This window comes from Impatiens glandulifera, chromosome 9 (assembly GCF_907164915.1).
Source record: "Impatiens glandulifera chromosome 9, dImpGla2.1, whole genome shotgun sequence".
Classification (NCBI taxonomy): domain Eukaryota; kingdom Viridiplantae; phylum Streptophyta; class Magnoliopsida; order Ericales; family Balsaminaceae; genus Impatiens; species Impatiens glandulifera.
This window is the reverse complement of record NC_061870.1, coordinates 27,399,124-27,425,433: the sequence shown is the minus strand read 5'-3', so window position 1 is coordinate 27,425,433 and position 26,310 is coordinate 27,399,124. Positions and strand designations below refer to the sequence as shown.

The following is a 26,310-nucleotide window of genomic DNA, read 5'->3' as shown; positions in this document are numbered from 1 at the left end:
AAAAAAAGAATTAATTTTAGTTTTAACAAAATAAGTGAGATTGAATTAAATAACAATGTTTAAAGTAAAAAGTTAATAGAAAATGTGATTTTTTTTATATTAAGTTACTGAAAATTTTCAAACAAACATGATTATGATATTTAATATTGATAAAATAAAAAAAAAAACTGTAAGAAATAATATATAAACTCTTTTAGATATCACATTTATTTTTTCTGTAATTTATATTTGAATTATTATTTTAATCTCCATAATTGGACAAAGAGAAGATCTAAGTCAGAAGATCTTAAATTTGGAACTCGACATTATTCATTTATGATATGGATTCTTATCTTCTTTAAATATTTTTCACATTAAATGAAAGAAACAAGATATTTTTAATTTTATAATTTTTAAAAGATTATTATAACAAAAAATATTTAAAAAAGAGTATATTTGTGATGTATGTTATAAAATTTAATCTAAAGAAAAAAAAAATAGTTCAAAAACTCATGAGTTATATTTTATTTATTTTCTTATAAATTAGTTATCATTGGAGTTTTCAGCCTTTAATGTTGTTTTTTATTTCTTTATTTGTGAGTAATTATGTTATTAGTTTTATTTACATGTTTTGAAAACATTAATTTTTATTTATCTTTTGTATCTAGATTCAAATTAAAAATTAATTAATTAATTAATTTACAAATCTATATATATAATGATGCTTAATTTTTAAAGTGTTCGGATTACCGGGTCGAGAGCTGTGGTTAATTTGGATATATGTGAGAGTAAATGGATACTTGTGTCGGATTGTGGGTTGACCCGCCCATAAACTTAAAACGGTTAAAAATAAAATTAAAAATGTTATAGATATGGTTCGAACTTGCAACATAACAAAACAAGTACAACTTTTTAACCAAATAGGCTAATAACACTTTATATTTTAAATTCAACCCAAAATTTAATAAACGCGTGACATTTTAACAATATAAGTTCAACTTTTTAACTAACTAATCTATATATATATAATGATGCTTAATTTTTAAAGTGTTCGGATTGCCGAGTCGAGAGCTGTGGTTAATTTGGATATATGTGAGAGTAAATTGATACTTGTGTCGGATTGTGGGTTGTCCCGCCCATAAACTTAAAACGGTTAAAAATAAAATTAAAAATGCTATAAATATGGTTCAAACTTGCAACTTAACAAAACAAGTACAACCTTTTAACCAACTATGCTAATAACACTTTAAATTTTAAATTCAAACCAAAATTTGATAAACGCGTGACATTTTAACAATATAAGTTCAACTTTTTAACAAACTAATCTATATATATATATATAATGATGCTTAATTTTTAAAGTGTCTGGATTGTCGGGTTGAGAGCGGTGGTTAATTTGGATATATGTGAAAGTAAATGAATACTTGTGTTGGATTGTGGGTTAACCCGCCTATAAAATTTTTACCGTAATATTTTTTCACGATTTTTTATATTATTACTCGTGCAAATGCACGGGATACATGCTAGTTTATCTTCATTATGACTATATGGAATTGCTTCCCTTATTCAACTTATTTCATTTAATATTAATTTTCCAAGTGCATCGATTTATATTATAAAATTTAAGGTTATTTTTATCAATTTTATGTATATAAATCGATCCATATATATTAATCCATCAATTCAGTAAACAAATTTCAAATCAATTATTTAAACAAGCATAATAATAACTTCTCAAAAGAAACAATTACAAAGACACCAATAAAGTCAAACCTTTCAAGCAAATTATAATAGTTTTAATTTTTTTATTAAATAAATGTGGCAATATAGTTGCTGAAAAATATAATTATTGAAACAAAATATTTAATTGAAGAAAAATAGTTAAATTTTTGAACAAAGTATTAACCAATATTAATAATTGAGCAGCAATACTAAACTTAAATTTCATATTCATTAACATTTTTATTTTCACATTTGAAACAAACAAAAAAAAAACATTTATAACTATTATATGTTAATGCATATTAATTAAAAACATAAACGAACAAATGTGTAACATTTTTTTTAATAGTTTTGAATTGGTTTAAAAATCTTAAAAATATATAAATATCTGTGCACCTTTATTCAAAAATAATAAATCAATTATTTATACTCTATTAACACTTTATATTCAACAAATTAAATATTTTAATTATTTGTGACCTAGAGCCTTGTTTGAAATCTATAATATATAGTATAGGTTATAAAGCACAATCTGGTTTAGAGTAATGCCCTATTTATAATTTGAGTTATAGGGAAAAATTATTATTAAAAAAGAAAAAGAGGGTATTGACTATTGAGCAAAATAAAAGTGGGAAAAGAAAGTTAAAAAAGCATATATAATAATGATGTATTTTTTGAAATAAAATGTTCGTTTTATATCATAGACTTTCTTTTCCTATTTAAACATATAAATTTAATCAAATTATTTAGATTGGATTAGATTAAATTAAATAATATATATCAAACACCTTATAATTGACAGAAATCAATTTATGTCTTGGCATTATTTAACAAAATAAAGTTAATCACAATGAGTTCAGTTTTCATTAATCTTTTCTTCTTTGTCATGTCTAATCCGGGTCATTCTACTTTTTTTAATAACAAGTTACTATAATAATTTAAATAAATAAGTTAAATCAAAATGTGTTTCAATTATTTTGATAAATAAACTGAAAAAAAAAAACCACAATAACCCTTAAGATCAATTAAATTTCAGATGATTATTTATTTTATTTAATTAAAACTTCAAATTATTCATTTCAAAATATTAATTCGGCAAATTCCAATAATTGAGGAAGTAATTTTCAAACATCCGGCAAAAGCATGTGTCCAATGACGCCTAGATTGAGATGTTTATTCTTTTAGTGCATTTTTAATCAAATAACTCTCATTTTAATAAAGAATATTATTAAATTAGACTCATAAACAAGAATAGACTGTAATTATTTAATAAGTTGATACAATATTTTTAACAAAAAACTTATCAAATCTAAATAAAATCCTATTTAAATAAGTTAAATATTAATCTAGGTATATAAATAAAAGTTGAATCAAACTAGTCCATGTCATTAAAAAAAAAAAAACTTTGGACAAGAATCAATCAATCATACCTGAATATTCTTGAATTCTCTCTCCTCAATTATTTTTGGAGTTAAATGAGAGAATATATAAAAGAAATAAATACATCTGGGCCAAACAATCATTTTCTTGCAATAGAAATGACATTCCATTATACCCCAATTCCCCATTTTTCTTCCCAATCAAATGCACCTCTTCTTCTAGATAATAAATACACCAATAATTCATCTCATTCTCATGAAAACAACAAAACGATTGTGTGAAGAATAGCCACTTGAAATCTATCCAAACTCCAAACCAAACAAAACACAACTATCTAGTGTAAAAAGAGTATCAAAATATCTCGGGTTCGATTCTAATTGATATGATTATAGGGTATCATGTCTTCGTGAATGATACTTACTCAAGACAATAAACTATTATTTAAAAAAAATGTCATTGATGTAAATTTAGCAATTTGATGAAAACATTTAAATTTGAGATGCAAGGGTTTAGAATTCCAAACCAATAAAGAAAAAAAGTGCATGAGTAACTAACAGGAGGGAAATACCATCATATGTTTTTGCATGCCCTTCATAATGACTCTATAATAATAATAGACTTCTTTATTATATAAGGTGGGGTATACACAACAACAAAGAGGAAAATTTCTGATGATTGATAATAGTAAATCAATGCACCAAAAATCTCATCATATTGAGGCTTCAACTTCATCAATACTCATCACAGCAGCGGTTCCATCTGGTGCATCTTCTGCACGAAGCTGAGTCGAGACATTGTCAATGGCAGCATTCAGCTGCTCGATCTTCTCACTCAGTATTTTGCGTGTCCTCTATTCGCCCAATCATAAGACACAATGAACGGAATGAAAAACACTAGTGACTATAACATTTTAAATAGTAAATAAGATTTCACTTCAGATTTTAAGCTATATACAATAATAAACTTTAAGCAAGAGCAAGTTAGATCTCACCTCCAAAGCTTTATCTTCATCATATATGAATTTTGGCAGCTTTCTCATGAGATCTTTCCTGTCAGTTTCTGCCAATGCCTTGCTGATCTGCAAGTTTACAGGACATAGTAAAAAAAATAGATTTCAGAGCATATTATACAAAATCATTTCCGTTTTTAGAGTAAAATATTTTGAAGAAATACCTCCTCATTATTCTACTACAAGATTTTAACTTTATGTTCAATTGATATGTAATCATGTGATTCCAAACAATTTGCATAAATTATTATATAATAAGGACCACCTGAGAGCCCCACGTATTATCTGTTTTACTGCTTGAGTTTTTGTGAAGAGTTTTGGATACCATTTCATTTGATTGTCGTGTTTTGAGATTTTTGTTGTGCATGTTTTGTTGAGTTTTTTTTCTCTATAATTTTGTGATACTTGCAAAAAGAACAAGGACTTCAACCAAAACAGATCAAGATTGGACATTACTATTGTACACCATTTTTAGCAGCAGCAACATACCTGAGGTGCAAATATGCAGCCTAATGCTCCAACTACAACCCCTCCCAATACAAAACCACTGACAAAGATTCTACCGCCACTGCTGGGTCTTCCACCATCCCCACTGAGGTTTACAGAAAAAGTTAATACTTTAGTCAGACATTTCCTTCATAATGAAACTGTTTGGTGAGACAAAATGGAATAATTTATGCAGAGAATATAAGAAATTTCAAAGAATTATAGAATATAATTATATAACATCCTAATTCTGCAGAGATAGTACAACATCCTACTGTAATGAACCCCACTACAATCAAGGTGCTTTTAGTGGGAATTGTCCTTGAAACCTAGCCTCTTAGTTCAACACTCTTACCATAGGTAGTTCTTACAGTTCAGCAGCGGTGCAGTTACTGGTCTTTTTCTCTTTTATTCGGTTTTGGTCACAGGGAGAGCGGTTGAGTTCTCTCAGATTTAGGAAACCAGATGTTTCATGGATACTCATCAAGTATTGGCAGAGTTGTACTACAAGTGTTCAGTTCTCAACAATTTCAATTTCAGGACATATTGTTGTTGAATAATACATATTTGAATATGTACAATATATTGTTCACGATGCATACTCCACTTGGATAAGCATGAAGAACTCGATTTCTAAGATATTTCATTTTCATTGTTTTTGTTTTATATATTGTCAGGTTTTCCATTTATCATTTCAGCAACACTTGAAAATCTAGCATAATTAAGAATTCTTAAGTTACCTAACATCAATACTCACCCATGTTATGATAGGATAGCCAACTACTCTGTTTTTGTTTGTTTTCATGATAGGGCGGTGTTCCTGACCTTTTCTATAACCAGGTCTTCTTTATTCTTTGTTATTGTTCTTTTGTTTCTCATCTTAACAATCCTTCTGGTATCGCTTGACACATTAGTGACTAGTCAAGATAGAATTCATATATATAATACTATGATAACTTGAGTTATTCCTAAGAGAGCTTAGCTAATGTAGCTTAATGGTTTACTTGTTCAATCACAGCGTTCAAGGCTTGGTATAATGTTTGTTAGAAGTCATCAAGCCAGACCAATCTATTAAGACAAACTTTAACATTTCACAAGAAGAAACAAAAAGAAGAACCATGTCCATGTACCTTGCTCTGACAGTAAATTCCCTTCTGGACTTCAAGGATGAAGTGTTTCTTTGGGATGCAGGTATGATTACCAAGTTATTGGAGGTAAGACCTTTGTCAACCGGTTTCAAAGAAAAACCTATAATAAAACATTTTTGTATGCAACAAGGTAAAAAATTAAAATGTTTGTACAAAATAAAGACATGAAATTATGAGCAATATGCTAAAATTTACACACAATGTAAAAGTTAAAATATGGTTGTAATATATCATAAGAAAAACTGTAAAACAGGCTCAATCTCTACTCATTTGGCTCATCAAAAAGCTCTTACATAAATACATAAGTCATATAAGGGGGAAATATTAGAAATATAAGGAGAAAATGTCAACTCATAAGTCTTTCTCTACCCATAGAAGGCAAAAGAAACCTCCTTGGAGTAAATTTATGATGAAAAGCAATCAACAGCTATGTCTAAATTCTAATCAAACGATAAGCAGCTTATGGTATATAGAATTTTTTTTCCAGACAAAATGGACATCAAAATTTTCTTTTTGAAGAGCAGGGTATTTGGGCCAGCTTTCAAACACCTCGACTAATCCATTGAGAAGGTAGAACACCAACCCATTTCCATGAACCCCCACTTCAATTCAGGTGCTTTGGATGCGAATCAAATCCCCTTAGTCCAACCCTCAATTAACATGAACATCAACAAGATGCCATGAATCCAAGTTACAATAATTGGTTAGATTAACAGAACCATATAATGGCCATCCCATCATTACAACAAAAGAAATATAGCATCTTTGGTTCCTTCATCTGAACAAATCATGGTCAATAGCATATCCCAAGTATCGAACTAAATCTAAGACAAAGTTAATCAAATTCTACATGTAGCCAGCCATTCTTCTTATGATTAATCACCCTTAAGTATTAAGTGACCTGGAGCTGTGCTGGATACACCTATCTACAGAATCAATTTGGTCTCCAAACATGCTTATATCAATTTTCCCTTGCAATCTCGGGCATAATTACAATAAACTGAAACTAGAAGCTGTTGGCTTAAATATACCATGCCTTAAACTTACACATCAACATATGGAAACAATGCATGTCCAAGAACTGAGAATGATTAAGCAGCACAAGAAGCCTAATTACAGATAAGAAATCTATAATATGTTGATTTACCAGATAAGAATTGAAATCGATGATCTCTGGAAGAGACGATTGAATTCGAAAGAGCAGCCATGCCTCGGAATTTTCACCAGTTTCGAGAAACAAAGAAAGAAAAACAGAGATCGCTTTAGTAACCAAACTACCAGTGTTGTGTTCTTCGATGATATCTATAATCCATATGCATATTTTTTTTTTAATTCAAAAGGCGTCAAAGATATTTAGCAAAATAAAATAATAATAATAAAGATATTTAGTCAAAAATATAAAATAAAAACCATAAAGCTGAAATGGGCTCCAGTTTAATTGCCTAAATTAGGCCCAACCCAAACTAATTTGGTTTCTCTCCTTCAAATAAAAAAACAAAAACAAAACAAAAATTTCCAAAAAATAATAGTATACTCAAAAGTCAAAAGCATGTCCTTAATGTTAATATTTACCTTCTTAAAAAAAAAACATTCCCCATTTACTTTTGAAATATGCAGAGTTAAATTAAAAAAATAGAATGTATTTTTGCAAATTAGAGGTTGTGAATTGTAAGGATATGACATGTATTCTATTATTATATGTCATATTTGTTTTATAGTATGGTATGTTAATTTGTATTATGTATTATATTTTTGTAATAATTCAATTGAAATAAAAAAATAATAATTTTTTTATCTCCCTTCTATTATTTTTCCACTTTATGAATAAGTCAAAAAATATTTTTCTATAAAATCCCATTATAATATAACTTGGGTTACAAATGATTAATTAAACTAAACAAAAGAAGCAGATTAGGTGCGGCTAGTCTGAAAGCGTGGATGCCTCTTGTTTGACTTGATTTAGATAACCATTACTTATTTCATCCTATATATACTTAAAATATATGTACTGTATAACCAAAATTAATATTTTGTGATAATAGTATTACATGACTGTTTAAAATTGTCCAAAACTAAAGATATAGTGATTTTTATTTTATCTTGTGTGTCAATAAAATATTGAATAGACAATTCATTTACTTTTGTATTGTCGAGGTGTGACTAATATTTAGAGTTTTTTGTGGAGTATTATTGTGATTCATTGAGTGATACATGATTCTTTAGATAGTTGTTGAGAAGTTTGGATTGATGCGGCTGATATAACATGTCTACATATTTAGGTTACCCTCCTATTATTTTTTGGTGCATTATCTGGTTAGAAAGAAATCGTCGAATTTTCAATAATCGTATTCGTTCGATGCGTATCATTCATAATACTTTATTATGATGTTTTCTGAGATTCGTTTAAAAAAGTTAGTAGAGTATGTCGGGGAGTTAATCGTTCTTCTCGAGGATTTACGAACTCGATAACTTTTTAAGTATTGTTTTTTTTATTTGTTATTTTTATGTCATGTTTTGTCGTTATGGTTAAACGATTTTTTTTTTCATTTTTAATATACATGTACATTTTAAAAAAAATAGATAAAATATTTTTAAGTGAGAAAAGTTGATAAAAAATATAATTTTTGACAAATATTATTGATTTTGAGTTTAAAAAAAATAAATTTAATTGTAAAAAATAAGTTTATTTTTAAGAATCATCAAAATTGAGACAATGGAGTATTAATACATTTTAAAATATTCTTTAGTTCAGTCATGAGGTGATTAGGTGAATAATGTGTTTTTGTCAAGTTAGACATCGATAAAACTTATGATTATGTCAATTGAGAGTTTTTGTTTGTTGTAATGAATAAAATGAAAATAGATGCGAAAATAATTTGTTGGATTAGATTTTGACTCTCGGACGGTTAAGTTTTCTGTCATTATTAATATGACTTCTAAAGGATTTTTTGAGACCTTTAGAGGGATCAGACAAGGTGATCCACTTTCCTCTTTAATTCGTCGTTATGATGGAAACTCTCTAAAAATGATAGACTTTTATAAAATACTCGAGACTCATTCATAAAGTGAGTCGTGGGTTACTAGCAACTTAGGTCTAAGCTCATCCTATATAAATATATATATATATATAGTTTTGTTGACCTAATTCCATGAGAGAGAGAAAACGAGAGAAAGAAGACGAAGCAATGCTAGTTAGCTGTCACAGTGCTAGTTGTCACAGTCTCATAAACCGCCCATAATTTACTATTTTTGTTTTACCTTTGTTCTTAATTTTATTCATTTTCTTTTTTCTCTCTATATATATTATTAAAGAATATTTATATTTAAATTCATAAATTCATAAATTCATAACTGAAGTCTAAGTTAAAATTTTGACACGTGAAGAAAATATAAAGTTATTATTTGAGACATTAATTTCTAATTTTATTAGATTAAGATGAGATTTAAAGAAAATTATATAAATAATTTATTTTTTCATCTAAATGATGGTTTAGTTGATCAATTAAGATATAAATATTTTTATTTTTATAAAAACGATAAACAAAATTAATTTTTATCTCATAATTTCTTATAACTTACTTATTTATAAATTTAAAAGTGTTATAATTTTTTTTTATCTTTCGAATATTATTTTTATGTTATAGACTTATAGTATATAAGTTTGGCCTTCGACAATTCTTTACTGGAGGTATACCTTCAAATATTATAAAAGTTTAAATGTGACAAAATTTCAATGAAAGTTATATTAGTTACCTACTAATCGAATAATTTTAAATTCGATTATCTCTAATTATATATATATATATATATTTTTTTTTTTTTTTTTCATTTTTTAAAATTAATTTCAAATTTATTTTTATTTTGTTTTTCAAGCCCACCCTAAATATAATTTCTGGATACGTCTCTGATTTACAAGAATTTTAAACACATTAGAGATATTTCATGGCTATTTAGTGCATTTTCGGTCTTCGAGTTAATCTTAATAAGTCAAACATTATTTTCTCATATTCTATTTTGAATAGAAGAATGATAAGGTTGACAAATGTGTTGGAGTTTAGAAATGATGGTCTTCCGTAACATATCTTGGTGTGTCATTGGGTGTTAAATAACGATCCAATGTCTCTTAGAACGCGATTATCACTATAATGAAATGTAAACTATCTAGATGAAAAATAAAATAATCTTGAAAGGGTGTCGGTTAATTCTCATTAAGAGTGTGTTATCATTTATGCCCAAATATATGATGTCTTTATTCATTCTCCCCAAGAGTGTGACAGTGAAAATATATAGAATAATTTGTAAATTTCTATGGGGATCTTCTAACTCATCGTTTTGTCATCTAGTTAGTTGGGATAAGGTTACTTTTTTTTTTAAATCAAAGATGTTTGAATATTCAAGATCTTATTTTTCAATAATAAAGCTCTTCTATCAAAATTGTGTAGTAGATTTATAATGGAGCCGATTGAAGAGTCTTTGAGCATCGATAGTCATATGTATGTATGATCATGATTGGTCTGGTTAGTTCACCAAAATATCTAATTATCCAACGGGGTGTAGCATATGGAGGGAAATTTATTCTATCTGGAAAAGTTTTGTCAGTAGTCTAGATTCATTGTGGGGATGATTTTTTGATTAGTTTTTGGGACGACATTTGGTGTAGTGTCAAAAGTCTAGCTACGACGTACCATGAGCTTGCTTCCATTGATATATGTAGAAATATCACGGTTAAGGACATGTTTATCCTCGATTTAGTGGTTTCATTAGCCGAATTAGATATAGAATGAGAGATTAAAGAACGGTTTCCCAAAGTATCCTTGTTTGGCGTTCACTTTCCCAAACTAACCTAGTTTGTTCATTCATTCTCAAACTAACCTAGTTTACTATTTAAACTCAGTTTTATTTATTTATTTTACATTTAAAATTCATTATATATAAAATTAAATTATTTATATTTTGATATATAATTTAAATTATTATTTTTATAAATTAAATTATTTATATTTTGATATATATTTTAAATTATTATTTTTATAAATTTAATTATTTATATTTTGATATATAATGAATTTTAAATGTAAAAAGAATAAATAAATAAATAAAACTGAGTTTGAATAGTAAACTAGGTTAGTTTGGGAATGAATAAACAAACTAGGTTAGTTTGGGAAAGTGAACGCACAAGGTTACTTTGGGAAACTATCCGAGATTAAACATTATGGAGACTTCGTCCCATAATAAAATTTTACTTTTGGATGCAAGCAAGTGTCCCCATCTGAACAAGATGTTGTGCGTTGACAAGATATGGATAGTTTTCATGTGAAACATTGCTACTAGTTATTCGTTAAGATGATTTTATATATTATTTTTAGAAAAAAATTGGGAGTCAAAGATTCCATCCAAGATCTCATTTTTTAGATGAAGCGTTTATTCACGGTGAAATTTTTAAGGATGATATGTGAATGCAAAAAGTTGTATTATGGTTAATCGTATGTGTCACAGAAATGTTGAATCAGCAACCCACTTACTTTTGCATTGTTAAGGGGTGACTAGTATTTGAAGTCTTTTGTGAAGTATTAATGCGATTCATTGGTGATGCCCAAGTCTATGGGTAATTGTTAAGAAGTTTAAATTGATGTGGCTGATATGGCAAACATATATATTTGGGTTATCATCTCAATTATTTTTGATAGATTATTTGGTTTGAGAGAAATCGTTGAACTTTCAATGATCGTAGTCATCCGATACGTATAATTCATAATGGTATTATTATGACATTTTCTTAAATTTATTTCAGAAAGCCAGTAGAGTATGTCCAGAAATATCATTTTTCTCGAGTACCGGTTTTTTTTTATGATCTCAATAACTTATTGAGTACCATTTTTTTTTTTCCTTTTTTTTTCTTTTAATGTCATGTTTTGTCTTTGTGTTTAAAAAAAATTTCACATGTACATTTTTCAAAAAAAAATTAAAATAATAATTATATAATATTTTTATATTCTTTCTCTTCTTATTTTCTCGTAAAATTAGAAAAATGTTTTATTTAATAATTAATTTATATTAAGAAAAAAGTAAGAGATAATTTTAGTATTTTAATAAATAAATAATTTAATTAAATTGATGATGTGATGGTTAGGTTTTAAGATAAAAACTGGATTTTATTCCATTAATTCATCCATAAACAAGCCCTTAGTCTTATGTATTATTTTGTTAGAAAGAAAGATGTACCAAGTCTTTATTATTATTATTATTATTTACTTTCACTTCATATATTTTATTGTTCTTTTCATTTATGCAATACCAAAATACAACTTATTTAATTTTTTTTGGTTATCATTCTATCTTATATATTAGAAAAAGATAAAATAGTCATTAAATGAAAAAATAAAAAATTAAATCAAACAATTTTTTTATTCAAAATCTAGATAAAACCTAAATAAATAAATAGATTAAACAAGCTCCAATGGTGTATGCTGAATGACATGGTAGGGTAGGGGTGCAGGTAAAAATAGAAAAAAAAAAACAATTGAACCGATAAAAGAATTAATCAACCATTTATAATTTCATGAACCGACTATGGTCCGGTTTGCGGTTTAGATAATAAAAAACTGACGAATAAACTAAATGACCGTATATATACATGTTTAGATATTTTTAAATATATGGTTTTCTCAATCTTGGCTGACACATCTTTATTATTTTATATATTTAATGTTTTTAATTTTTAAATTTATTTAAATTTAATTAATATTATAATATTTTTTTTAAGTTAAATAATTGATTTGTTACTTAATTTATTAAAATTTTATTAATAAGAATTTTTTGAATCAATTTTTTATTTTTTTAATTTATTATATTATAAATTTATTATTCTATTAATTTTTTACTTAATATAATAGGTATTTTTATTATTTTTTAACGATTAAACTGGTTTATAACCGACCAAACTGAACCGATATTTAACCGTCAACCGACGGATAGAGATTTTGAAAATCCGACATCAATGGTTGTGATGAATTTTTCGGTGAAAAAAACTGACTGAACCTATCGTACACTAATAACCAAGCTTATTAGTGTTTTTAATTACTTTAAATTATATATATATATATATATATATATATATATATTTTGTTTTAAAATACAAAATTACATTTTAAAAAAACTTTAGATACTAGGATACTAGGTCTAGGTTATAAGATGAATTGGTGGCTGAGGTTTTAGTATATTTGTTGTTTTTCATTTGTTTTTCCTATGTTTGGTCACATTGATTGCGATCGGGTGCTTTGATTTTTAAATGATATTTTTAATTTATCTTTGTTGCTATTCAATCTTTGAATTTGTGGTGGGATTTTTCTCTTTTAATTTCTCATACCTTTAATGATAATATCCTATAATAATAATAATAATTATTATTTTAAAGAACTTTCATTTCGAAAGTTTGTTTAAGCAAATAACAAAATTGAAAAAAAAAACATTTACATTAACCAGACAACAACGGATAAACTTAAAAAACATGTCAATAAAGAAAAACAAATACATAAAGACAAATGACATGAAGTATTAACTGATTGAGTTATAAATGATAATATTGTATACTAATAAATAATGACATGAAATATTAACTGATTGAGTTATAAATGATAATATTGTATACTAATAAATAATAATTAATTTATAAGTGATAATATTTTGACTTAACCGGCCTCCTCACGTAAACATATTGTTCCAATTTCTTCTTTGGCGTCCATTAAGCGTGTATCATGGCATAATTATTATCAATCAAATTAAATCAGATATATAGAGGTGGAGGTGAAGTCGGGGACAAACTCATGTACATTACCCAATAAATAAATTATGATTTTTTTTAATTATTGAAACTTAATAAATGAAATTATTGAACTTTATTCAAAGTAGGACCAAATAACATCGTTTTTTATGTATGTTATTCATAATTGTGTGGGAATAGAAAAATGGGTAATGATGCAGACTTGTTTGGATTTGGACCCGACATCACGATTTGTATAATATATATATATGATGTTTTGGAAGATGCTTTTATTAATTATATTAATTATTAAGGATGATAATTATAGATTACTCTCTATCTGAATTCTCCATTTTTGGACGATTTTTCCGGTTTGATCGGTAGTTAAGCGAGTAATAGCGTAGATGATATTTATGTTTTCGGTCCTAATTTCTTTCTGATTTCGTCCTAAACAGTATAGATACAATTAAATATATAATATTATTAATATATTTATTTATTCTTTATATTCTATAAGAATTTTAAATTTATTTTTTATAATAAGATAAATATTTAATATATTACATTAATATATATATATAATATTAAAATATTCATTTATATAATTTTATTAAAGATTTTTTAAAAATATGATATTTTATGTTGATGTTGTTATATTATTATTTCTCACTGTGTTTTTTTTTATATAGATAGTGGATTTAATTTTATTATCAAATAAATAACTTAGTTTTTAAGTGATAAAAAACATTGCATAATTGTGTGTCAAGTTTTCCCAACTATATATTATATATATAAGGCATGAAATTAATTATAATGAGCAAATAATTGAAAAAAAAAAATCACAGTTTTACATTGTTATCATCTGATTGTTACTCAAAAAAATAAGTTACACCTCTCTTTCTAATCAAACTTTTAAGTATTTTGAATTTTTAAATTTGTTTTATCATTTTTAATATCTTCGATGATTTCTTTAATATTGAAATATTGAAGTAAGTTTCGTTTATTTATATCACTTATATTTAAGTTGATTTTAGGATTTTTTTTTTTTTTTATGTTATGTACTGTTGAGTTGAATTGAATTTATTGTCAATTATTTTTTATCGAATAATATTCAATTTTCATAGGTTGTTTGTTGTTCATACATTCTCATTATTTGTGATCATTTCTCAAATATGTATATATTATTTTAAGCAATAAATAAAATGAAATTATCAAATTTCAAGTTGTTATTTATTTATTCAATAAAAAAATTATTAAAATCGATTTTTCATTTAGGAGTGGCTCTTATAATCATCATATGATTTATATAAGGTTCTTAATTTGTGTTATACATAACATTTTCATGCTTACCAATAATTTCAACATATTTAAAATATTTAGTGTAAATTTGTCTGACTCAGCTTGATTAAGTGGTTTGACTTATTTTAAATCATCAACTATGTTATGAAACTAAAATTAGTCAGAATCTTTTCAATTTAAATTTTATTTTTTATAAAATTGTTATTACTACTTAACATATAGATAATGACTTGAGAATTATGCTGAAAATGATTTATAAAAACATGGAAAAAAAATTTGATTGCACTAATTTTAGTTAAAAATTATTATTATTATTTTCTTTTTAAATTTAAACCTATAATCAAATAAAAAATCTTATTTTTCATTTTATCTACACACTTTTATATTAATTAACTAAAATTCTTATTGTTTTAATTTTATATATGTTATTTTGATATATAAACTATTTATATATACAATTATTTATTTTAAGAGAAATGATTAGGTGAGGGAATGACGTGGCAGCTGAAAAAATTAAATAATTTATTTCTTTTCTCTCTTTCCTCCCACTTTTACATTTTTTTAACGTGATGCCAAGTTATTCCCTCACCAAATTCACTCTCTCTATCACTCCTCTTATTTTAATAAATAAAAATTATCTATTTATAATAATAACGAGAGAAAGTCGTACATATATTTTTCTTTCCTCCAACAACGATTATTTTTATTCTTTAACGTGTGATGTGAAATTTCAAGAATAGTCAAGTGGTGGAGTAATACTTCTAGAAAATGACACAAGTTCATAACTTTAATTTAACCCTTCTACATACTTGCTTTAAGAATTGATTTTTCTTTTTAATTTCAGAGTTTTTATTTTATTTGAAAATCATTCCATAATAATTTGCTATATATATAATAATTAATTATAATTAATTAATTAATTAATAACAAGTGGTAGAGCAAAGTCAATTTGCAAGAACGATTCACCAAATCTCAAAGCTCAGTTTATTATATTAATTAATACATACAAATTAAATAACTTATAATGAATATGGATCTAACATAGATGATTACTTCTATACTTTGACTATTTTGTTTACTTTATTTAAAAAGTATATATGAAGTCGAATTAGATTGCTTAATTAAGAAATTAGAATTAACAAATATTTACTTAATTTTTTAATGTGAAATTATCATTAAAATACAAATATTGATTGAGATCTGTTTCGCTCTTAAAAAATAGACATGAGTGACCACTTTTATAATTTATTAATTTTATTTAGTTAATATTACATTCATATATTATAAATATCTTCTTAAAATTAAGTTTTATTCTCATTTAATATAACAGATTGAAATTTGGGACCATGATAGTAAATATTACATCCTAGTTTACCTCAATAAATTAACTAAGTCAAAAATTGAATTGTTCATTTGGTTTAAAATAAAAGTATATTTTTCTCAGATTTTTGGTATCAAAAAGAGTCTTACCTAAAATTCTTATATTTAATTATAAGGAGAAAAAAATAAACCGTTACATAATAAACAAATATATTTGTGTTGAAGTAATTTTGCTTTGACAGTTTAGCTCCATAAATAATTGATAATTCCATTAGTTTCCTTTTCAGTATTATTTATTTGACTTCTACATAGTTATAAAATATATTTATTTTAATAAAATGACATTGAGAATAAATCAGTTCAAATTTTGAAATGATATGTATAATTAGTTTATTATTTAAAATCCAACTAATCATTTTTTTCCACTTTCATCGTGGAATATTAATAATATATATATATATTAATAATATATATATATATATATATATTCAAAAATGTGTTAGGATGTTTTTTAAACACAAAATTATTTATTTTTAAATTGTTAAATATAGTATATTATATAATAACTGTGTATTAAAAATTCAATTCATTACTCAGATACACGTGTTATCATGTCATCAGCAACACCATATTTTTTTTATAATTAGTTGATATATTTTGAAAAAATAACTGTTTAATTTAATAAGTATTTTAATTAAAATATAATTGAGATAATATATTGTTTAAGAAAACAATTTGGAAGAATTTAAAATAAGTTAAAATGTAAATATAGAGAATAGACCTGAATTTAAAAAATAACTTATTTAAATTTAAAAACAAAATTAGATTTAAGTAAGACGAAAAATAAAGACTAAATTATGTATGGTCAAAATAAATCAAAACAAATTATAAAAATATATGTAAGATGGTGTATAATTAGAAGACCACCTACAATCTCACCAAATATAAAACAAATTTAATGTTTTTTTTAAAATAAGTTAGGAGAGAGTTTTGTTTAGGTAATTAGGCAAAGTACAAATTTTCAACATTTTCTTTTATAGTAACTTTTGATCTTCTAAACCGATTATTTTCACTTAACCATCTTGACTGAGATTTTTTTTTTTATTTTTATTAAATTCGTATTAAATTGAGGTTGATAATCATAATAGTATGATTATTAACTTTCTAATTTTGCTTTTTTTAACTTATTATAAAAATAATAATAAAGAAAAAACAAAAAAATGTAGTATTATTGTAGATGGAATTATTTGAAAGTTAAATTAGTTTTATAATAGAAATTTTATTAAATTAAAATAAATACACTTTAACCAACCAAAATTTCTTCTAATAAAATGTAAATATTATATACCACCAACAAATATGTTACAAAAAGAAATCAATATTACAACATTATTCATGAAATAAACAAACAAAAAAAATAAAGATGAAAAAGAGAGAAAAAAACTCATAGTGAATTTTCTTAATTTTGTCCTTAACGTGGTGTGGTCGTGCTCTTTCCTTTGTCAATAATTTATAATTTATCTTACAAAATTCAAAACAATACCAAATCTTTAAACCCAATTGGCGCGTTGACCCAATTCATGACTGGATCCGGCCCTCTTATTACCACTTTATTAAATTATAGTATGAAAATCTCACCTTTTTTAATTAACAAAATATTCAAGATTCATACATACTGTGTATGGATTTGTTTATTACCAATTTTCTTACCCATCAATGAAATTCCATATGTAGAGATTTCATTTCATTTTTTTAAAGAAATTACTGTTACAGACTTACAGTAACCTACTTTAAATTATGATAAAACATTACAATAATTGAAATAACTTTAAAATAAAATATTACTCACCAAATATGAAACTATCATGGATGGAATCGCCAACTATCTGCCCTCCTGTTATGCCGTCAATTAATACCTTCTCTATGATGATGTTGTCGTGTTCTTAAGAAGCCTCCACGCCTGCTCTTTCTCTCTCTAGGATCTTGACTCATTCCAGGATTACAAAATGTTGTTCTTCCCCTGAAATTTGAACCCTTTAAATACAAATTTCACAGCTTCGTTTTTATCATTCCAAGTTATCTTCTTTATTTCTCTCCTCAAATTTGGAAAATAATGGCGGGAGGGAGTAGCAGTGGCACCGCCAGGGAGCTTGATCAAACTCCGACATGGGCCGTCGCCGGAGTTTGTGCCGTGATTATTCTCATCTCAATTTGCCTTGAAAAGGGTCTCCATAAAGTTGGGGCGGTATGTATATAATGAAATGGGTTCAAGTCAAACTCCATGATTTGTTACTAGTTTTAGCTTTCTATGATTCTTACTGATGTAAAGATCGATTCTTTTCGAATCTGGAAACCCTAAAGATCTTGTTTTTCTTACAGTGGTTTACTGCAAAGCATAAGAAAGCACTATATGATGCTTTGGAGAAAGTTAAAGCAGGTAAATTGGGATGGGATGGGAGTTCCTTGATCTTCAATTTAATTTCTAAAAATGTAAATATTACTCTATATAATATGAATCTTCTCTTTTACACCATGACAGAGTTGATGGTTCTTGGATTCATTTCCTTGTTATTAACGTTCAGTCAATATTACGTTGCTAAAATCTGCATCCCGGCTAAGGTCGCCGACACTTTGTTGCCGTGTCCGGCGAAAGTGGTCAAGGATGATAAGAGTGGGCGGAGGCTTTTATGGTACGAGCACCGGATGTTAGCCGCCGGTGACTCGGGTTCAGGTTGTAAAGATGTAAGTTGACTTTATATGCCAACCATCTCTGTCTCCGGTGACCGGAGACATGTTTTCCGGAGGCTACAGTTATTTGGTAATTTTAAATTTAGTTATGTTTTTCAGGGGAAGGTTCCACTTATAACTGTTAATGCTCTGCATCAACTGCATATCCTTATTTTCTTCTTGGCTGTTCTTCATGTTGTCTATAGTGCACTTACAATGGGTCTTGGAAGATTAAAGGTTTGGTTTTTATAAAATTTACTACTTTCCATGTTTATAAAAGATTGATCAAGTTTTTTTTGTTTCATGTAGATCCGTGGATGGAAACAGTGGGAACAGGAGACTACATCACAGGATTATGAATTCTCAGTTGGTATGAAACAATAAATCTTATGATATGATGTTTTTCATATATGTTTCAATTTTCAAATTCTTATTTGCTCGAATTGTAGATAAATCGAGATTCAGGCTTACCCATGAAACCTCGTTTGTTAGATCCCATACTAGTTTCTGGACTAGAATTCCAATCTTCTTCTACATAGTAAGTTAATTAATCAATCAATTGTTTTACTTATAATTGTTAGTCTTAAAATGTAATCAAACTAAACGTGTCTGTCGAATCCAGGGATGCTTTTTTCGACAATTTTTCAGGTCTGTTAACAAGTCTGACTACTTGACTCTACGAAACGGATTCATCAGCGTTCATTTGGCTCCGGGGAGCAAATTTAACTTCCAGAAGTACATCAAAAGATCTTTGGAGGATGACTTTCAGACTGTGGTCGGAGTCAGGTAAGGCCGGTTTTTCATGAAGAAGTTTAAAAATTATGATCTTTAATTTTGCTTGTAATTTTCTTACAGTCCTATCCTATGGGCATCATTTGTTGTCTTCCTGCTCCTAAATGTCAACGGTAAGTTACAATTAAACAAAGAAAACGGTTTTTAAGAAACAATTGATTTCTAAGGTAAGTTGTGTTTGTGTTTCAGGTTGGAAAGCTCTGTTCTGGGCATCATTAATCCCTCTTCTTGTAAGGAACATGTTTATAATTGTTAAAACATTTATAGGTGATGAAGAAAGAAAACGTTGTTATAACTTAATGTTGTAAAAACTTGTTTCAGATAATATTGGCGGTTGGGACTAAGCTTCAAATGGTTTTAACAAAAATGGCTCTCGAAATCACAGAAAGACATGCGGTTGTACAAGGGATTCCTCTAGTTCAGGGTTCCGACAAGTATTTCTGGTTTGGAAGGCCACGACTCGTTCTTCATCTTATCCATTTTACTCTATTCCAGGTTATTAAACATGACCACAACAACTTCTTATCGTCTTCATTATTTCATTCCTATCATTCCTAATCAGTAGTATTCTTCAATATTGCAGAACGCCTTTCAAATAACATATTTCCTGTGGATTTGGGTATGATTGTTTCCTTTCCATTGTTCTTAGAACATAGAACAATGTTGTTAAATGTTAAACTGAGTCTTTTTTTTCTTTGCAAAACAGTACGAATTCGGAATCACATCATGTTTCCACAACAATCTGGAGCTTGTTATTGCGAAAATTGTGATTGGGTAAGTGACAGATTTCTTCTTCCTGGTTAGAGTTTTAAGATGATTAATAATTTTTGATTGATTTTTCACAGGGTTGGAGTTCTGTTCTTGTGTAGTTACATTACTCTGCCACTCTATTCACTCATAGCTCAGGTAATAAATTAGTACATAAATTTGTGTTCAATTTTGAATTTTGAGTTATAACAACTGGATGGTGTTTTCTTGAAATGGCGTAGATGGGCTCACACATGAAGAAAACGATATTTGACGAGCAAACATCGAGAGCATTGAAGAATTGGCAAATGGCTGCTAAGAAGAAACAAAACAGGGGATCAAAATCACCAACACGAACACTTGGAGAAGGTTCTGAATTTTCAGTAAGATCCCCTGTACATTCTTCTGTCCCAGGATCCCCACCACTTCAACACTTCAATACAACTGGACACTCCGGTCGGGCGGCGACCACAATGGAGGATGAATTATTTGTGACAATTGACAACGGAAAACACGATCGAAACAAAGACGATGATGTTCACGAGGGAGAGAAAGATTTCTCGTTTGTGAAACCGGCTCCGTCACAACAACGTTAAAGATTTACAAGGTAAGAGGATGAGCAGATTGTGTACAATATATATTTAGTCCACACGACGATGTTAATAATTTGATGATGTGTTGGGACATTCTTCTTTTTGTACAATTTTTTTGGGCAATTATTGTCCACAAGGATGTAAACTAGGATTTTATTTAGAATAACATGAATAATGAGGGGGATAATGTTTAATTTTATATCAAAAGATTGTATTTGCAATTGGGTTATTATTTATAATATATATTTTGGTTTTGTTGAATAATTAAAATACCCAAATTTTGTTCACATGAAAAGTCAATATAACATAAGGAATGAAATATTTCAGGGTCTTGTAAATATATGATGTGATGTGATAGATGATAGTACATACAGTCAATCGTCTTAAATTCTTATAATTAAAAAAATTATAGTTTTGTAACATCAAAATATTTTAAGATACACTCATGTTTGAATTTTAGTTTTTTTTTAAGAAATCAGATTAAAAAAATTTAGGTCATGTTTTCTTTGGATTATTTGAAAAACTCAAACAAAATCAATTTTCCAATCAATCATTTCTCAACAATCACATCACTCATTTCATTAATCAAAATACTAAAATACCATATATTTTAAATTATTATTTTTTATTTTATTTATATATATCAATACCCTTTAAATCATTTTACCAAAAATAATCATCACTTTCTCAAAATCATCACCAATCATTATTATTTTCTCCCTCTAAGTTTTTAAAAAAACTCCAATCCGAACAAACCCTAAAGTATTTGACTAAAAAAATATTTTATTTGGATTGTTTATGTCAAATAATCTTTTAAATATTTAGTATTAATATTTTATTAAAAGAAATACGTGTTATTAATTAATAATTTTTTAAAAATGAAATAAAATGGAGTAATGCAGACCCACTAATATGTCACATTAGAGTAACATGATCATATTGATCGCTTAATTAGATAATGCTTTAGAAACATTTTGACCACGTTTTCCTTGTGGATGAGAGAAATTAAATTGACATTATTAGTGGAGCATGATAGTTTAAATGAAAAAAAAATTATACTAAAAAAACTAACTTTTATGAACAATAAATTATCATAACATTTCCTTATAAGGAAAACTATTTATCCTTCCTGAACCAAACAGGGTTTAAGAAAAGTCATCAGTTGAGTATGAGGATAAGGTAACATGTCAAAAAATAAAAGGCCTATAAAACAAATAAAATCTTTTGATTCTCTAAAAATAAAAATTAAAAATATGACATTTTTGATTCGTGAGTTTTTTATTATTTTTTATTTTATTTTATTTAAGTTAGCTTGAAAAAACATTGAGCTTGGATTAAATAAATAACACGAACTAGCTAATAAAAAATTATTTCACAAGCTACACTCTTCACAAAAATATTATTCATCACATCACTCAAAATATTAAAATATATTTTATTTTATTATTCCACTTCTAATTTTTGATAATTTTTGAAAGGTAAAATATTTTCTTATTTTTTAAGATTCATTTATATTGAAAATGATGAGAATCGTTTAATCACAATAACAAAAGTATAACATGAAGAGAGAATAAATAAAAATTAAAATTAAAAAATGTTAAAGGTTATCGATCTAGTAAGTTTTCGAGAAAAATAATTAACTCATCGGCGGACTCTACCAGTTTTCCAATATAAATATTAAAAAATATCATGATAATAACATTATGAATGATACGCATCGAACGTCTACGATCAGTAAAAGTTCGACGATTTTTCTTAAACCAGATAGTCCATCAAAAAATAATTGGGATGATAACCCACTTATGTAAGTTTGCCATATTGGCCGCATCAATTCAAATTTTTCAACAACTATCCAAAGACTCGGGCATCACCCAATGAATCCCAGTGATACTCCACAAAAGACTTCAAATACTAGTCACCATTCGACAATGCAAAAATAAGTAAATTACCAATTCAACCTTCTCGTGACACATACGACTAACCATAATACAATTTTTTTTCATGCACATATCATCCGTAAGAATTCCACCGTGAATAACACTCTGTCTAAATAACGAGATCTTAAATGAAATATTTGACTCTCAAATTTTCTCTTAACAAAAATTATATGAACTCATCTTAGCGAACAACTTGTAGCAATGCCCCACATAAAAATTATTCATGTTTTGCCAACGCATAACGTCTTTGTTCAGACGGAACACTTGTTTGCGTTCTACCAAAAGTAAAATTTTATTATGAGACAAACCTCCATAATGTTTAATTTCTTTTATATATAATTCGACTAGCAAAACCACCTTATCATAAATTAAACATGTTTCTTGTAAATACTCAAATCAAGATCTTAGCTGAAGAGATTGATCGGTGTGATTTAGAAGGAACAAATGTTGTTGATAAGATCAACAACCAATTAAACCATATCAAACAAGCACTGCTTATAATAAAAATATATAATCTATATATAAATATAAAGATAGAATTGAAAAGGTCAAGAAGTAAATTAAAGATGGTATTCGGCGTGAATAAGTAGGTTAACGGAAGTTAGATGACCGTTTATTATTAAAAAAATAAAATTCGGTGTCGGCGAGTAGAGATAAATATTAGAAAAAAAGAAGCGCGTGAGTTAAGGATAAGACACCGTCTCCTCCCTTTTGTCTTTCACTTCCAGACGCCCTCATATGGTTCGTTCACTCCCCCCTTTCCTTCTTCCTCTTTAAAATCCATTCCTAGTCCCAATTCATAATCAATCATATACATTTCTTATTTCAACTTTTCAAATGACTCGTTTCGCTAGATTTCTTGACCAATCCTCAAATTCTTCACCCAAGAAAGCTCTGGTCGCCGACCCACCGGAGACAGTTGATGTAGAGCCCGACATGGTCGTGATCCTGGCCGCCCTTCTCTGCGCTTTAATCTGTGTAATCGGTTTAATTTTAGTAGCTAGATGTGCCTGGCTCCGTCGTGGCCCTGCCGGAAGTGTTGACGGAGGAGGTAGACGTCGCAGTTCATTTAGAAGAGGGTTGAAGAAAAAGGTTATACAGTCACTTCCTAAGTATACCCATGATTCTACGGCAAATATGGAAAGTGTTGACCCGGCGGCGGCGGCGGCGTCGACGGAGTGTGCGATCTGTTTGTCGGATTATGTGGATGGGGATGAGATCCGGATACTGCCACACTGTGGACATAGATTCCATGTGTCGTGTATTGATACGTGGTTGGGATCTCAGTCGTCGTGTCCTTCTTGCCGGCAAGTTTTAGTTTTTACTAGATGCCGGAAGTGCGGCGATTATCCGGCGGTGTCTTGCGGCGGCGCCGGTGAAGGTGAGATTAAGGGTGGAGTTGGAGGAGAGGGTAGCTGCGGTTGAATTGAAAGCTCAATTATTTTAGGCCTAGTTTGGAATATACAGATTACAGTAGTTGGTGGATAGAATATGTGAAGAGAATTGGTTAGGAAAACCAAACAAGTTCCTCTTAATCCTATTTATATTATTATTATTATTATTATTATTACTGAATTGCTATAATTATTGTATATATTTTATTTAATTAGAAATTTTTATATAATGATTAAAAAAAAGGTAGTTTAATCTAATGTGCTTGATGGTTTTATACTACTGGTAAATAATGCCACGTTGGTAGATTTAAAGAGAATTAATTAATAATATAAAGAAAAGTCAATGTTGCTTAAGAGTAATCCTATAATGAATGACTGAAATGTACTAATTGTTCCTTTTTTAGCTATTTAATATCAAATAATTATCTATCCTTCATTCTAAATCATTAACAGGGGTTGTTTGATTTTTTTGAAATAAATTTATTTGAGATTTTTGTATGATGAATTATTAAAATTTATTTTTATATTTAAAATTTAAGTTTAATAAAAGTAAAGTAAAAATATTGTAATTAATAAATTAAATTATTTGATGTTTAGAATAATAATAGTAATTTGATAAAAAAAATATATTAAACAAATTTAAATAAAAACTAAAATGATAAAAAAAAAATCAAACTACCTTGCATCAATTCAACTTAAAAAATTAAAATAATAATATACCATAAATCATTTTAAAATATATATTCTATTATTTATTTTATAGCCTTACTACTTACTAATTAGGTTTCAATGATATAGAATTATAATTGTTATCATCGGTATTGAAAATAGAGACGAAGATCACAGAGGTCTGACTATGGTTAATATTGTTAATAGCTAATGAACTTCGATTAAATTTTAACTCTGTTTAGAAGTTAAAATCTATTTATATTTTTCACAAATCTTCATAAGCTCTTGAACAAGTTTAAGTGCGGAATAACTTGTTGAATTTGAAGCGTAAGATAAATGAATGCAATCAACAGAAAGTAAAGAACATATGGAGTTTGATGGATGTTAGGAAATAAAACTCATACGTCACCCATTCTTCCTCAACAAAAATGATATTCACAAGAAGACTTTGATTGATATATAACATCCTACACAAACCCAGTCATAAACCACATGACTTAAAACTGTCTGTTTCTGAACTTCTAGATAACTCTCTATTGAACATACCAACCTCTGTTCAATTTACAACACTGAAATTTTACACAAAGAACAGTGAATGAATTACAGAATAATCACACAGACAGACAGTGGATAATTTGTGTGCTTGAGCTTGAGAGAGATTGAATAATCAGAAAGAATTTGAGCAACTTGTAAGGCTGTTTGTAAGACTTAATCAACCGATAAATTGTTCATTGTCCTTGGGCATCTATTTATACATGAAGAGCACTAACGAACGAATCTTCTTTGAGGACACGTGTCCTCCTTTTGTTGGATGACCGCCAAAGTACAGACGTACAACAACAGAGCCTGAGCATTGGGATCGTGGTCGTACCAAACTAGTAGTGCGTCATATATTCTTTAATATAATGTTGTGCATGAACGTACAACATATCGTGGGCAATTTGAATATTGATGTACGTGGCAGTTATTCATTTGTTGTTGAAGCTGAGTTGTCAAACTGTTGAAAACGATAACTGCAGATCAGTTGAGTGAGAACGTAGTCAGACGCTCCTTCAGATGTCATATCAAATCGGACGACGTCTATCTACGCTTCTTTTTCAGACCGCGTCTAAGAAAGGTTAGACGACGTCTAATTACGTTTTTTCTTCAGACCACGTCTAACTGCGTTTCTTCTTCAGACCGCGTCTAAGAAGGTTAGACGACGTCTAACTGCGCTTCTTTTCAGACTGCGTCTAAAGGAGTTAGACGACGTCTACTCTCGCACTCCTTAGACCGCGTCTAAAGGAGTTAGACGACGTCTACTCGCGCACTCCTTAGACCGTGTCTAAAGGAGTTAGACGACGTCTTCT

At 27.7% G+C, this 26,310-nt stretch overlaps 3 protein-coding genes across 4 annotated transcripts; 2 read left to right on the top strand and 1 right to left on the bottom strand.

Annotated features, from left to right (window-relative positions):
* Positions 1-3,607: 3,607 nt before the first annotated feature.
* LOC124914916 lies at positions 3,608-7,038 on the bottom strand. 2 transcript variants are annotated; one of them, XM_047455546.1, is made up of 5 exons: positions 6,872-7,038; positions 5,707-5,806; positions 4,580-4,682; positions 4,073-4,159; positions 3,608-3,931 (listed from the first exon to the last, which is right to left on the bottom strand). In XM_047455546.1, exons 1-5 carry the CDS (start codon positions 6,930-6,932, stop codon positions 3,791-3,793), a joined length of 492 nt encoding a protein of 163 aa, XP_047311502.1. In that variant the 5' UTR covers positions 6,933-7,038; the 3' UTR covers positions 3,608-3,790. The 2 variants fall into 2 exon arrangements, with proteins under 2 accessions (XP_047311502.1, XP_047311500.1); XM_047455544.1 differs by having other exon boundaries at positions 5,707-5,824; positions 6,872-7,028.
* An 11,004-nt stretch (positions 7,039-18,042) lies between these two features.
* LOC124915385 (MLO-like protein 8) lies at positions 18,043-21,084 on the top strand. Its single transcript, XM_047456092.1, has 14 exons — positions 18,043-18,347; positions 18,482-18,539; positions 18,642-18,844; positions 18,950-19,066; positions 19,139-19,199; positions 19,279-19,367; positions 19,452-19,615; positions 19,685-19,734; positions 19,811-19,851; positions 19,943-20,116; positions 20,205-20,240; positions 20,328-20,395; positions 20,467-20,527; positions 20,611-21,084. The coding sequence occupies exons 1-14, from the start codon at positions 18,216-18,218 to the stop codon at positions 20,962-20,964; spliced, it is 1,608 nt and encodes a 535-aa protein (XP_047312048.1). The 5' UTR covers positions 18,043-18,215; the 3' UTR covers positions 20,965-21,084.
* Positions 21,085-23,585: 2,501 nt separating this feature from the next.
* Positions 23,586-24,462, top strand: LOC124915517 (RING-H2 finger protein ATL8-like). Its single transcript, XM_047456243.1, has one exon. The coding sequence runs from the start codon at positions 23,736-23,738 to the stop codon at positions 24,321-24,323; it is 588 nt and encodes a 195-aa protein (XP_047312199.1). The 5' UTR covers positions 23,586-23,735; the 3' UTR covers positions 24,324-24,462.
* The last annotated feature ends 1,848 nt before the right edge of the window (positions 24,463-26,310 follow it).